This window comes from Salmo salar, chromosome 22 (assembly GCF_965601325.2).
Source record: "Salmo salar chromosome 22, fSalSal1, whole genome shotgun sequence".
In the NCBI taxonomy this organism is placed as follows: Eukaryota; Metazoa; Chordata; class Actinopteri; order Salmoniformes; family Salmonidae; genus Salmo; species Salmo salar.
The window spans coordinates 51,287,615-51,302,164 of record NC_138312.1 but is presented as its reverse complement, the minus strand read 5'-3'; the positions used below and the strand labels follow the sequence as shown (position 1 = coordinate 51,302,164).

Here is a 14,550-nt window from a genome sequence, read left to right as displayed (position 1 = left end):
GGCCAACAATAAGTCATGCAGTACAAAATAACTAAACGTGAACCGAGCTCACAGAATAACATAGTTTATGATGTTAATAAATCTGATACTCAGTAAGATTCAGTGCTGCTATCTTATCATTTCAATTGGGAATTGCTTGTTTTCTAACACAGGTAATTGGAAACAGAGGACATTAATTTGTTAAAACAAATATGTCTGCGGCAAGGGAATGTGTTTACATTCTAGTTATGCTGGCTCCAGAGGGTCTGTGACATAAAAGTACACCTCATCAGTACTGTACAACTGACAACAGACAAACTCTACAAGAAATAGCAATCATCAGTTTGAAAGGGGAGATTTATTTAATTTATTCAGGAAATACTGAAAATGTCTGTATAGAAATAGGCAGTCTATAGCTCCATTTCTAAGGCCATTCCAATATGGTGGCCAATTTTATTTGATATATTGTTGCTGATGAAAAAGTGTTTTTAATAGAATTTATGGATAGAATTCACTCAGAGGAAGAAGCTCCTCCCTTTTGCATAATCTCTGTATGTGTAATCATGAACTTTGTATCATGATGATCTGTATCATCATCTCAAGTTGATTTGGCCGTTGTGGGCTAAAGAACCTGATTTAACACATGACAGCACAACCCAATTGAGTACAATTAAGTATAGGACAACATATCAAATTATTATTTCAACGGAAGAGTTTCCCTTTAACAGTCTTTTAATTATTATTTTTTTTTACAGATAATCCTCCTGTGAAGGACAAATCCCATTCAATGTAATCTTTGTTTGGAGAATAAAATGACATCAGAAAAATAATACAGAGTGTTGAAAGAGCCACGACACCAGAGGGTTAAGAACCCAGCAAACAATAACATTTCAGGAACAGATGTCCTTGAGGCGGATTCAAGGACGAGGCAATTGCTAATCTAGTATTCTCAGCATGATCAAATCACCAGGGCAACAGATATAAATAAAAGTGCAGGAAATGAAGAATTCGCATTCAAGGGTGTCAGGAGCAAAATGAAGATTCATGCTGAAGAGGGCCTGGTGAAGGAGGCAAGAATTAACTGCAAATAAAAGGACACCCGGCCTCCCAATGTCCAGCTGTATAAAGTAGGTTCGGGGAAAAACACACTTACGGTGTGCGATGGCGATGCACTTTGTCATAGAGACAGGTGCTTTTATTTGACACGCAATAGGTCCCTGCCCGAGTGGATATTCTAAAAATAACAGTCTTGTTTTGGACCGACATCATCAGACTATCTCATTTGTTGCTATGGGGCCCAAGTTTCTTAAACTTGACATTGCTGTAACTCTATGGGAAAGAGTATCCACAGTAATTACACTACACTTTCAATGCCATTGTAATTGATGTGTAATAATGAGATCTACATTGAGTATATACTTCATGAATAACATCTCGTTCCTTCATACACGACATGCATCACATAAGCCAGGCATCACATAAGCCAGGCATCACATAAGCCAGGCATCACATAAGCCAGGCATCACATAAGCCATGTATCACATAAGCCAGGCATCACATAAGCCAGGCATCACATAAGCCAGGCATCACGTAAGCCATGTATCACATAAGCCAGGCATCAGTAAGCCAGGCACCACATAAGCCAGGCATCACATAAGCCATGCATCACATAAGCCAGGCATCACATAAACCAGGCATCACATAAGCCAGGAATAACATTAGCATATTGAGAGCTTGGGACTATAAGGTCCTATCTGTATTTTTGTCTAAATGTAGTTATTGACATTAGCCTTGTTCTATTTCAATGTTCTCTACCTTCAGAAAGTATTCAGACCCATTGACTTTTTCCACATTTTGCTACGTTACAGCCTTATTCTAAAATGGATTAAATAAAATGTTTTCTTCAGCAATCTACACAAAATACCCGATAATGACAAAGCCAAAACCTTTTTCTTGTTTGCAAATGTATTAAAAATAAAAATCAGAAATACCTTAAATACATAAGTATTCAGACCCTGTGGTATGAGACTCGAAATTGAGCTCAGGTGCATCCTGTTTACATTGATCATCCTTGAGATGAGTCCACCTGTGGTAAATTCAATTGATTGGACCTGATTTGGAAAGGCACACACCTGTCTATATACTGTAGCAGAAATGTTTTGGTACCCTTCCCCGGATCTGTGCCTCGACACAATCCTGTCTTGGGGCTCTACGGACAATTCCTTCGACCTTATGGCTTGGTTTTTGCTCTGACATGCACTGTCAACTGTGGGACCTGCAGCATTTAAGGTACCCAAGAACACAGTGGCCTCCATCATTCTTAAACTGTCTGGGCTAGGGGGCAGTATTTTCACGGCCGGATAAAAAACGTACCCGATTTAAACTGGTTACTACTCTTGCCCAGAAACGAGAATATGCATATAATTAGTAGATTTGGATAGAAAACACTCTAAAGTTTCTAAAACTGTTTGAATGGTGTCTGTGAGTATAACAGAAATCATATGGCAGGCCAAAACCTGAGAAGATTCCATACAGGAAGTGCCCTGTCTGACAATTTGTTCTCCTTCTGTGGCATCTCTATCGAAAATACACCATCTCTGCTATAACGTGACAATTTGTAAGTCGCTCTGGATAAGAGCGTCTGCTAAATGACGTAAATGTAAATGTAAATGTAACATTTTCTAAGGCTTCCATTGGCTCTCAGAAGGCGCCAGAAAGTGGAATGAGATGTCTGCAGTCTCTGGGCGAAGTACAGCAGCTCTGTTTGTTACTGGTCAGCCTGGGAACAATGAGACTGAGAGGCGCGTGCACGTGAATTCTCAATTTTTTTCCTTTCAGCATTTGAATGAATACAACGTCGCCCGGTTGGAATATTATCGCTATTTTACGAGAAATATTGCATAAAAATTGATTTTCAACAGCGGTTGGAATATTTTTTAATTTTTTGTCACGAAATGCGCTAGCGCGTCACCCTTTGGATACTGACCTGAACGCACGAACAAAACGGAGCTATTTGAATATAACTATGGATTATTTGAAACCAAAACAACATTTGTTGTTGAAGTAGAAGTCCTGGGAGTGCATTCTGACGAAGAACAGCAAAGGTAATCCAATTTTTCTTATAGTAATTCTGAGTTTAGTGAGCACCAAACTTGGTGGGTGTCAAATTAGCTAGCCTGTGATGGCCGAGCTATCTACTCAGAATATTAGCTATTTTAAAATCTGACACCGCGATTGCATAAAGGAGTTCTGTATCTATAATTCTTAAAATAATTGTTATGTATTTTGTCAAAGTTTATCATGAGTAATTTAGTAAATTCACCGGAAGTTTGCGGTGGGTATGCTAGTTCTGAACATCACATGCTAATGTAAAAAGTTTTTGATATAAATATGAACTTGATTGAACAAAACATGCATGTATTGTATAACATAATGTCCTAGGAGTGTTATCTGATGAAGATCATCAAAGGTTAGTGCTGCATTTAGCTGTGGTTTTGGTTTTTGTGACATATATGCTTGCTTTGAAAATGGCTGTGTGATTATTAACATAATCTAATGTTTTGCTTTCGCTGTAAAGCCTTTTTGAAATCGGACAATGTGGTTAGATTAATGAGAGTCTTGTCTTTAAAATGGTGTAAAATAGTCATATGTTTGAGAAATTTAAGTTATAGCATTTTTGAGGTATTCGTATTTCGCGCCACACGATTCCACTGGCTGTTGACTAGGTGGGAGGCTGACGTCCCGCTTAGCCCAGACAGGTTAAATGGCAGAAGTTTGGAACCACCAAGACTCTTCAGGGAGCTGACCAAGTACCCGATGGTCACTCTGATAGAGCTCTAGAGTTTCTCTGTGGAGATGGGAGAACCTTCCAGAAGGACAACCATCTCTGCAGCACTCCACCAATCAGGCCTTTATGGTAGAGTGGCCAGATGGAAGCCACTCCTTTGTAAAAGGCACATTACAACAGGCTTAGAGTTTGATAAAAGGCACCTAAATACTCTCAGACCATGAGAAACAAGATTCTCTGGTCTGATGAAACTAAGATTGAATGCAAAGCGTCACGTCTGGAGGAAACCTGACACCATCAACACGGTGAAGCATAGTGGTGGCAGCATCATGCTGTGGGGATGTTTTTCAGCGGCAGGGACTGGGAGACTAGTACTGTGAGATCCTTTATGGAAACCTGGTCCAGAGCGCTCAGACTGGGGCGAAGGTTCACCTTCCAACAGGACAACGACCCTAGGCACACAGCCAAAACAACGCAGGAGTGGCTTCGGGACAAGTCTCTGAATGTCCTTGCGTGGCCCAGCCAGAGCTCAGACTTGAACCCAATCGAACATCTCTGCAACGCTCCTCATCCAACCTGACAGAGCTTGAGAGGATCTGTAGAGAAGAATGGGAGAAACTCCCCAAATACAGGTGCGCCAAGCTTGTAGCCTCGAGCCTGTAATCGCTGCCAAACGTGCTTCAACAAAGTACTGAGTAAAGGGTCTAAATACTTATGTAAATGTGATATTTCAGTTTTGTATTTTTAATAAATTAGCAACAAAACCAATTTAATAAATTTTAGAATAAGGCTGTAACGTAACAAAATGTGGAAAAAGTCAAATGGTCTGAATACTTTCCGAATGCACTGTATTACTCTAAATACCGCAATGCATGTTGTTAAGTTCAAAAGAATACAAGATAAACATTGCTGACACCATTCAAACCAATGAGGGTTCAGAACTTCAAAGCCAATTATCTCAGAATAATATTTTTGCAGATAGAGCTCTCCATATGGTATCTAGTCTTTGGTTGTTTTGTTTCCAACCCTTTTAATCTATGGTGCAATTCGTATGTTGCAATGTTTCACAGAATTCACCATTTATTGGTAAATAAAGGTGCTAAATATTAAAATGAAATGCATGGAAATGATACTGTTGCTGTACCTGTACGTGTTCCACAGTTCAAAGTTCAAATCAAGGAAAATAAGGACATTTTCATGCCATTAAAAACAGACTGCATTGAAACAATCTGGGAGCATTCAGTTCTCCTACAAACCCCTCCCATGGGCTGAAATGGACAGATCCTAATAAATTCGATATTAAGTTGACAGTTCAGCCCGAAATCAAAGTTCATCAGATGTATCAGGCTTAAAAATTGATCTATTAATGAGATCAGTCCATATCCACACCATCAGTAGCATAGATGCAGCTATATGGACGAGGTCTGGAAACATCTGACACATTTTGATTTTGAAGTGAATCATCACTTTAAGGTTGATGTATGTGCTACTATTTGTGACTACAAATGAGATATTGATTTTCTTTGACATGAGCCTTTATTCTGCCTCCCCATCTATGGCTAGAACAAAGATGATTGTCTAAGGTTTGTTGTTGGTTTAACTATTGTTTTCAGTGACTACCGTGTGGATATAACATTTCTTCTCATTGACAGGAGATTCTATGGAGCTCGTGTTCTGACAGACGCGTGAGGTGTTGGCTAGAGATGACTGTGTTTACTGACATCAAGCTACATTGGGATTATTGTAAATACACTGTTTCTTCGATATACTGTAGGCCTCCATGGTTCTGGCTGGAAGAAACACCTGAAGAGAAGGTTGGCCATGTTGTGTACCTTCATGTTGTGTACCTTTATGTTGTGTATCTTTATGTTGTGTACCTTCATGTTGTGTAACTTCATGTTGTGTACCTTCATGTTGTGTACCTTCATGTTGTGTACCTTTATGTTGTGTACCTTTATGTTGTGTACCTTCATGTTGTGTACCTTTATGTTGTGTACCTTCATGTTGTGTACCTTTATGTTGTGTACCTTTACCTTCATGCTGTGTACCTTTATGTTGTGTACCTTTATCTTGTGTACCTTCATGTTGTGTACCTTTATCTTGTGTACCTTCATGTTGTGTATCTTTATGTTGTGTACCTTTATGTTGTGTACCTTCATGTTGTGTACCTTTATGTTGTGTACCTTCATGTTGTGTACCTTTATGTTGTGTACCTTTATCTTGTGTACCTTCATGTTGTGTACCTTTATCTTGTGTACCTTCATGTTGTGTATCTTTATGTTGTGTACCTTCATGTTGTGTACCTTTATGTTGTGTACCTTTATCTTGTGTACCTTCATGTTGTGTACCTTCATGTTGTGTACCTTTATGTTGTGTACCTTTACCTTCATGTTGTGTACCTTCATGTTGTGTACCTTCATGTTGTGTACCTTTATGTTGTGTACCTTCATGTTGTGTACCTTTATGTTGTGTACCTTTATCTTGTGTACCTTCATGTTGTGTACCTTCATGTTGTGTACCTTTATGTTGTGTACCTTTATGTTGTGTACCTTCATGTTGTGTACCTTTATGTTGTGTACCTTCATGTTGTGTACCTTCATGTTGTGTACCTTTATGTTGTGTACCTTTATGTTGTGTACCTTTATGTTGTGTACCTTCATGTTGTGTACCTTTATGTTGTGTACCTTTATGTTGTGTACCTTCATGTTGTGTACCTTTATGTTGTGTACCTTTACCTTCATGTTGTGTACCTTTATCTTGTGTACCTTCATGTTGTGTACCTTTATCTTGTGTACCTTCATGTTGTGTACCTTTATCTTGTGTACCTTCATGTTGTGTACCTTTATGTTGTGTACCTTCATGTTGTGTACCTTTATGTTGTGTACCTTTATGTTGTGTACCTTTACCTTCATGTTGTGTACCTTCATGTTGTGTACCTTCATGTTGTGTACCTTTATGTTGTGTACCTTCATGTTGTGTACCTTTATGTTGTGTACCTTCATGTTGTATACCTTCATGTTGTGTACCTTTATCTTGTGTACCTTCATGTTGTGTACCTTTATCTTGTGTACCTTCATGTTGTGTACCTTCATGTTGTATACCTTCATGTTGTGTACCTTTATCTTGTGTACCTTCATGTTGTGTACCTTTATCTTGTGTACCTTCATGTTGTGTACCTTCATGTTGTGTACCTTTATGTTGTGTATCTTCATGTTGTGTAACTTCATGTTGTGTACCTTCATCTTGTGTACCTTTATGTTGTGTACCTTTATGTTGTGTACCTTTATGTTGTGTACCTTTATGTTGTGTACCTTTACCTTCATGTTGTGTACCTTTATCTTGTGTACCTTTATGTCGTGTACCTTTATGTCGTGTACCTTTATGTTGTGTACCTTTACCTTCATGTTGTGTACCTCATGTTGTGTACCTTCATGTTGTGTACCTTTATGTTGTGTACCTTCATGTTGTGTACCTTTATGTTGTGTACCTTTATGTTGTGTACCTTTATGTTGTGTACCTTCATGTTGTGTACCTTCATGTTGTGTACCTTTATGTTGTGTACCTTTATGTTGTGTACCTTTACCTTCATGTTGTGTACCTTTATGTTGTGTACCTTTATCTTGTGTACCTTCATGTTGTGTACCTTTATCTTGTGTACCTTCATGTTGTGTACCTTTATCTTGTGTACCTTCATGTTGTGTACCTTCATGTTGTGTACCTTTATGTTGTGTACCTTTATGTTGTGTACCTTTATGTTGTGTACCTTTACCTTCATGTTGTGTACCTTCATGTTGTGTACCTTTATGTTGTGTACCTTCATGTTGTGTACCTTTATGTTGTGTACCTTCATGTTGTGTACCTTTATGTTGTGTACCTTCATGTTGTATACCTTCATGTTGTGTACCTTTATCTTGTGTAACTTCATGTTGTGTACCTTCATGTTGTGTACCTTCATGTTGTGTACCTTTATCTTGTCTACCTTTATCTTGTGTACCTTTATGTTGTGTTTGACTGATCATATATATATATATATATATATATATATATATATAGTCATGGCCAAAAGTTTTGAGAATGACACAAATATTAATTTGCTCCTTCAGTGTCTTTAGATATTTTTGTCAGATGTTACTATGGAATACTGAAGTATAATTACAAGCATTTCATGTGTCAAAGGCTTTTATTGACAATTACATGAAGTTGATGCAAAGAGTCAATATTTGCAGTGTTGACCCTTCTTTTTCAAGACCTCTGCAATCCGCCCTGGCATGCTGTCAATTAACTTCTGGGCCACATCCTGACTGATGGCAGCCCATTCTTGCATAATCAATGCTTGGAGTTTGTCAGAATTTGTGGGTTTTTGTTTGTCCACCCGGCTCTTGTGGATTGACCACAAGCTCTCAATGGGATTAAGGTCTGGGGAGTTTCCTGGCCATGGACCTAAAATATTGATGTTTTGTTCCCCGAGCCACTTAGTTATCACTTTTGCCTTATGGCAATGTGGTCCATCATGCTGGAAAAGGCATTGCTCATCACCAAACTGTTCCTGGATGGTTGGGAGAAGATTCTCTCGGAGGATGTGTTGGTACCATTCTTTATTCATGGCTGTGTTCTTAGGCAAAATTGTGAGTGAGCCCACTCCCTTGGCTGAGAAGCAACCCCACACATGAATGGTCTCAGGATGCTTTACTGTCGGCATGACACAGGACTGATGGTAGCACTCACCTTGTCTTCTCCGGACAAGCTTTTTTCTGGATGCCCCAAACAATCATAAAGGGGATTCATCAGAGAAAATGACTTTACCCCAGTCCTCAGCAGTCCAATCCCTGTACCTTTTGCAGAATATCAGTTTGTCCCTGATGTTTTCCTGGAGAGAAGTGGCTTCTTTGCTGCCCTTCTTGACACCAGGCCATCCTCCAAAGGTCTTTGCCTCACTGTGCGTGCAGATGCACTCACACCTGTCTGCTGCCCTTCCTGAGGAAGCTCTGTACTGGTGGTGCCCTGATCCCGCAGCTGAATCAACTTTAGGAGACGGTCCTGGCGCTTGCAGGACTTTCTTGGGTGCCCTGAAGCCTTCTTCACAACAATTGAACCGCTCTCCTTGAAGTTCTTGATGATCCGATAAATGGTTGATTTAGGTGCAATCTTACTGGCAGCAATATCCTTGCCTGTGAAGCCCTTTTTGTGCAACGTAATGATGACGGCACGTGCTTCCTTGCAGATAACCATGATTGACAGAGGAAGAACAATGATTCCAAGCACCACCCTCCTTTTGAAGCTTCCAGTCTGTTATTCGAACTCAATCAGCATGACAGAGTGATCTCCAGCCTTGTCCTCGTCAACACTCACACCTGTGTTAACGAGATAATCACTGACATGATGTCAGCTGGTCCTCTTGTGGCAGGGCTGAAATGCAGTGGAAATGTTTTTGGGGGATTCAGGTCATTTGCATGGCAAAGAGGGACTTTGCAATTAATTGCAATTCATCTGATCACTCTTCATAACATTCTGGAGTATATGCAAATTGCCATCATACAAACTGAGGCTGCAGACTTTGTGAAAATGAATGTGTCATTCTCAAAACTTTTGGCCACAACTGTATATATATATATATATATATATATATATATATATATATGTTTGTCAAAGTGTTATGGCGTTAAAGTTCATGTTATTATATCAGGAATGCAATTATGTCATTAAGAGCTGCAAAACTTTATCCACTCTGTCACGTCCTGACCAGTATAAGGGTTATTTGTTATTGTAGTTTGGTCAGGACGTGGCAGAGGGTATTTGTTTTATGTGGTTCGGGGTGGTGGTTTATTTAGTAGGGCGTTTGATTTATTATTTCCGGGTTTTTGGGTAATGTTCTTTGTTTGTATTTCTATGTGGTCTCTGGTCTTTTGCCTTTCTATGTCTGGTTTATTGGGGTTGGACTCTCAATTGGAGGCAGGTGTTTTCTCGTTGCCTCTGATTGGGAGTCCTATATATGGGTATGTGTTTGGTTTAGTGTTTGTGGGAGATTGTTTATGTTTTGCTGAGTGTGCCTGACAAGACTGTTTTGTTGTTCGCGAGTTCTTCGTTTTTTTTGTTATTTTGGTGTTCACTTTATTTTCAAATAAATTCAAGATGAGCATCCACATTCCTGCTCCATTTTGGTCCTCCATTCCCGACGACAACCGTTACACACTCATTTCGGAGTGTGTGGGTGTGTGTGTTCAGTGTGTGTGTGTATAAACGTGTATGTATTTGTGTGTGTACCTGTTTTGCCTCCTCCCCCAGGCTGTCCCACATGGAGGCCACGATCTTGGACACGTCCCCGAAGGTGGCGTTGGGGTTGGAGCTCTTGATGGCTGCCTGGGTGTCCCTGAAGAAGAGCGCGTAGGCTGACACGGGCTTCGACGGCTCGTTGGGGTCCTTTTTCTTCTTCTTCTTCTGCGGTTTGGTCTTGGGCTTCATCATCTCTGAGGAAGGCCGCTTCTCGCCCGTCATCTGGAAGAAGATTTTTTAAAAACTATGCATTTGTATCTCCTGTCTTTATGTTTGAAGACTGAACAAGAAGACAACTGCTCACTCACAGAGAATTATACTGTATGACACGGGTAAGAAACGCAGAAAACTTCAACTGTTCCCTTTCGACAGTGCTCTCCACAATGGTAGGCTATCATTATGTACATTCTCCTCTCTACTACCTGAGGAGAGCAACAGAACACAGTGACAAGACGCTCCCCACTCCTCTTACTTCACACCTCAGTGCACAGCTCCTTCCGTTGGTAACATTTCACTGGCTCACGTAGACAAATGAACATGGTCAGTGTGCCAACTCATCCGTGTCAATGCCCACCAGACAGCTCAAACAAGCTTACATCAAGAGATGAGTTGCCAGTCCAGTGTAAGCATAAGTATGACTTACCTCTTATCTTCTTACTAAGTTAATAGACAATAATGTTTATGAACTTTTGCTGCGAAAAACAAAAGAAAACTAATTTAGACTCCATTTTCATCGTAATGACTGTTTGATTAAATCCATTGCAAGTAATTGAGACCACAGTGAAAAAAGAAATTGCAAACAACTCCCCTCTTAAACTAGGATTTACAGTAGTGCTCGGTTTGATTTAGAATTCTCAGTAAAGAAACATTCAATGTAACGAGCTAAACCTGTTCACATCAAACACAGAACATTGTATTTACTTGTAGAACATGTATTTACAGTATGATACTAATAATACTCTCTTGGTTTGAATTTACATTTACGTCATTTAGCAGACGCTCTTATCCAGAGCGACTTACAATTGTACTCTATGAACAGGAACTGAGATTCAATCTCTCAAATCTAATATAACACTTCCATTATCTATTCCAACTTAAACTGTTTTTTTTTTCTTCAGCAATACGTCGTTTACATTGTCAAAAATGATTTATCAAAACAACACAAACGCATTTTACTAGGTAAAACTGTACATTTCTCACCTAACATTCCCGACGACAGTCTTCTTAAAGAGTTTCATTAAGATAATAGATTCCAACTTTTGTGCAACGGAGCAAAATGTATTCAAAATCACCTCTGTTTCTGCTAGCTTTGATGTGGATGTTGAATACATTGGAGGCTAATGGAATTATATACTGATGGTAATCGTTTTTTATTCATACATGGACAGTCATGCACAGTGGGGAGCTTGTATGGTGGAGAAAATATTGTGTTGCAGAAAATGTGCTGGTCTAACGTTGCATCACTGTGTGCTTGTGTACAGAGGGGCTGATAAATATGCAACAACACTATAGAACCCCCCGGATTCAATTATACATTCATGTTCTTCTTTTCTAATCCCCCAGGTAAATGGAAACAAATCCAATGAGAGCCCTGATTGGTGAGTCATTTTTGTATGCTCTGTTGTATGGATTTACATAAATTAAATTAATGTCACTTATTGAGTATTTATTCCTGTGTCCTTGTTTCAAATGAAAGAGCTGTGAGGGATTGAGGCACACATATACTCCCTCAAGCTTTCCGGTCCTTTTCAACTTGTTTACCCCACAGCGGAGAAACACATCTATTGATAGGTGTGTAGAGGTCTAGAACACTAAAGTACACAGTATAGAAGACTGCTGCTTCAAGTCATTTGGTTTGGAACTACAGTATGTTGCCTCAAGTTCTATCTCCCATATCTAATACAGACGTATTACAGACGAATACAGACAAAAACATCCAAATGCATCCCTGTTGCCATTGCTGCAATATAAAGTATCGCTATGGATAGGGCCTAGAGAACAACAATAATACCAGTTATGTGAACATACATAAAGCAACAAGGGAATTAAAAAGAATATCCACAACAAATCTGGAAAGGGAGTAAGAAGTTGTTTCTCCATGATCCTTTCTTGATGTGACAATTAACAATGTGCAATTAAGGAGGTGACATGGTGAGATAACAGGAACATTTCAAGTGAAATAATTTAGACAGCAAAACAATTATAACAAAAAGGAAAATAAAAGCTGCATTACTTTCAGTTTGAACTAGGATTTGAAGCCAATATAAAAAAAACACCAGATGGTCCTTTATTACCTTTGAGATTGGAGATACGCAGGCTCTCAGAAATACACTAGCTTGTTGAATAATTGCCATAAATTCACTGTCATTCTGCCATACATACACAAATTCAACAACGTGACAGCAAGTCACACAATCCTGTCTGGAAAAAAATCTAGTTATAGATTAACCACTATTTGACAATTTCCTTCAGCCGTGCAACACCCAACACCAACGACAGCAACACCCTGACCTTCCCTAGGTTCAGCGAAATCAAAGAAGCATTGCCACATCAGTACCTTATGGTGGGAATCGGTTTCCTCTTCCTGTGTAGAGCTCGAGGGAGAGGGTGTGGCTGATTTACTTCCAGGAGGTGAGGGAGAACCATGGGTAAGTGCGCTCCGGCCAACCTGAGAGTTCAGTTGGGACAGTGCACTCATGGGCTGATGGGACAGTATCCTAGGTGACATGTTTATCAGATGGGGGTTGTGACGGCTGAGGTCATAATGTGAGCCGTCGTGGCGAGTCATCTCCTGGATCTGGGTGAGAGAAGAAGACCAGCTTTACTACTTTAACTTCATCAATTGTACAGTATATTCCCAATTTGCCTAAAAACTTGACGCTTGCGTTAAGGAGGGAAAACGGTAGGTAGGAGATCAAAGAAAGTGAGTGTGTCATTCCCGGGTTCACTGGTCCCACTGATCTCCTTAGGACTGGTCGGAAGCCAACTTATCTTGATTTTCCCACTCTCCTCAGTCACGATTGAAACATACACCATGAGGTCCTCCACTAAATTGCACTTTTCTGGCTATTTTTATCTTGATTTTGCTTTGAGGCAAGATTTGATGTGTTGAATGTCAAGTCTAGTACTGAGGTGCAAATGACCTTGAACAACATACAGTATCATTAATCACACCAACAATCACACCAGCAATCAAAGACTATCTGTTCCAAACCCAACTGAATGAATCACATAACCACTTTCAAAGTGAGGTGGGAGGCGTCTTGCCACTGTACGACATCATTAGAATCATTTGGGACCCCCAACATGGTCAACGTTTACTCTGATTTTCCACTACCAGGATGGTTCAGAGCACAAGCTCTGCTCATAGAACATTAGCCTATAGACTAAAATTACTCTGGTTGGTCATTCAAGTAGAAAAAACACTGCACTTCCAAGTTCATTTTTGGAAGTTGACCCACTAAAGGAGGATACATGCTTCAACTGATTAAAGAGAGTCCTCATAAAGTAACACCCTGAGTAGTCTAACAGATCTAAAATAAAATACATTCAAAATCTATCAGGACATACACGAGCCAAAGCAGGCCTTAATGCAAGCATAACCGGGGAATGTTTGTCAATTTACAGATCAGAAAGGGATCAACTAGCATTCATAAGCCCTGTTAAACATTCATGAGTTAAATAATACATTACACATTAGTGCTGTGCTAAAAAGATCTAATTGCAGGGGCCCTAGCATATGAGACCTTGATAAACACAAGTAGAGCCTCTGAGATGAAGGGTCTGCAGCGCTGTAATCATAATTGGCCTCAGTAGGTTGCTGAGAATAAAATGTACTGGTAATGTAATGTTTAACAGACTTTGCTTTGAAAACCCCCAAAATATTTACAGGACGTAAGATTTTTTTTGTTTGCCTCGGCAGCAGCTTACAAAAAGCTGCCTGAACAAAGACATTCCTTTTGCATTTCAAATAACCACGCTTTAACCTCACCCCACACAAAACAGTATTTTCCAACCTTAAATCATAATTCAAAACACCATCACTCCACTTCTCAAACATGGTGAATAGCTTTAGCAAAAAAAGAGAAAGAAAAAAAAATCCATTAATTTTCCATTTTCGGTGGAGCTGCTCTTTAAGGGTCTTCACAAACCAAGAAGCGTTGAAAAAACAATTAATCAAACATGAATGGCCTATTATAACTACAGCAGACCTATTTCCATAGCAACAGCCTCTGGGTGAAATCATCACCCTTTAATCTGAGCACACTATGTTTCATATAAACAAACAAAAGAGACCTGTGGAACAGAAAAATAGTAGAGTGGCAAGGTACAGGGGTCCTCTGTAGTTTCCTATTGGGCTCTATCTGTTTTAATAGAACTGTGGAGGGGTTCTTGGGACAAGAGGAATTACCCATCTAATTCTTATTGTTTGAGGAAGAAGAGGCCATAGCAGACTACTCAATAATTTCCCTTTCAATCAAACATGAATAATTCATGATATTTGTTTGGAATCC

General features: G+C 39.6%; 1 protein-coding gene across 5 annotated transcripts in view; it reads right to left on the bottom strand.

Moving 5' to 3' along the window:
• The window catches only part of LOC106583657 (TOX high mobility group box family member 2), a 227,539-nt gene that overhangs the window by 25,307 nt on the left and 187,682 nt on the right, over nt 1-14,550 (bottom strand). For 4 of the 5 annotated variants that reach the window (XM_045705770.2, XM_014168098.3, XM_045705769.2 and 1 more), the window contains 2 exons: nt 12,594-12,833; nt 10,028-10,258 (listed from right to left, as the gene is read on the bottom strand). In XM_045705770.2, coding sequence (XP_045561726.1) covers nt 10,028-10,258; nt 12,594-12,833 — 471 coding nt within the window. The remainder of the gene's footprint in view (nt 1-10,027; nt 10,259-12,593; nt 12,834-14,550) is intronic. The other variant, XM_045705771.2, reaches the window with a different exon arrangement.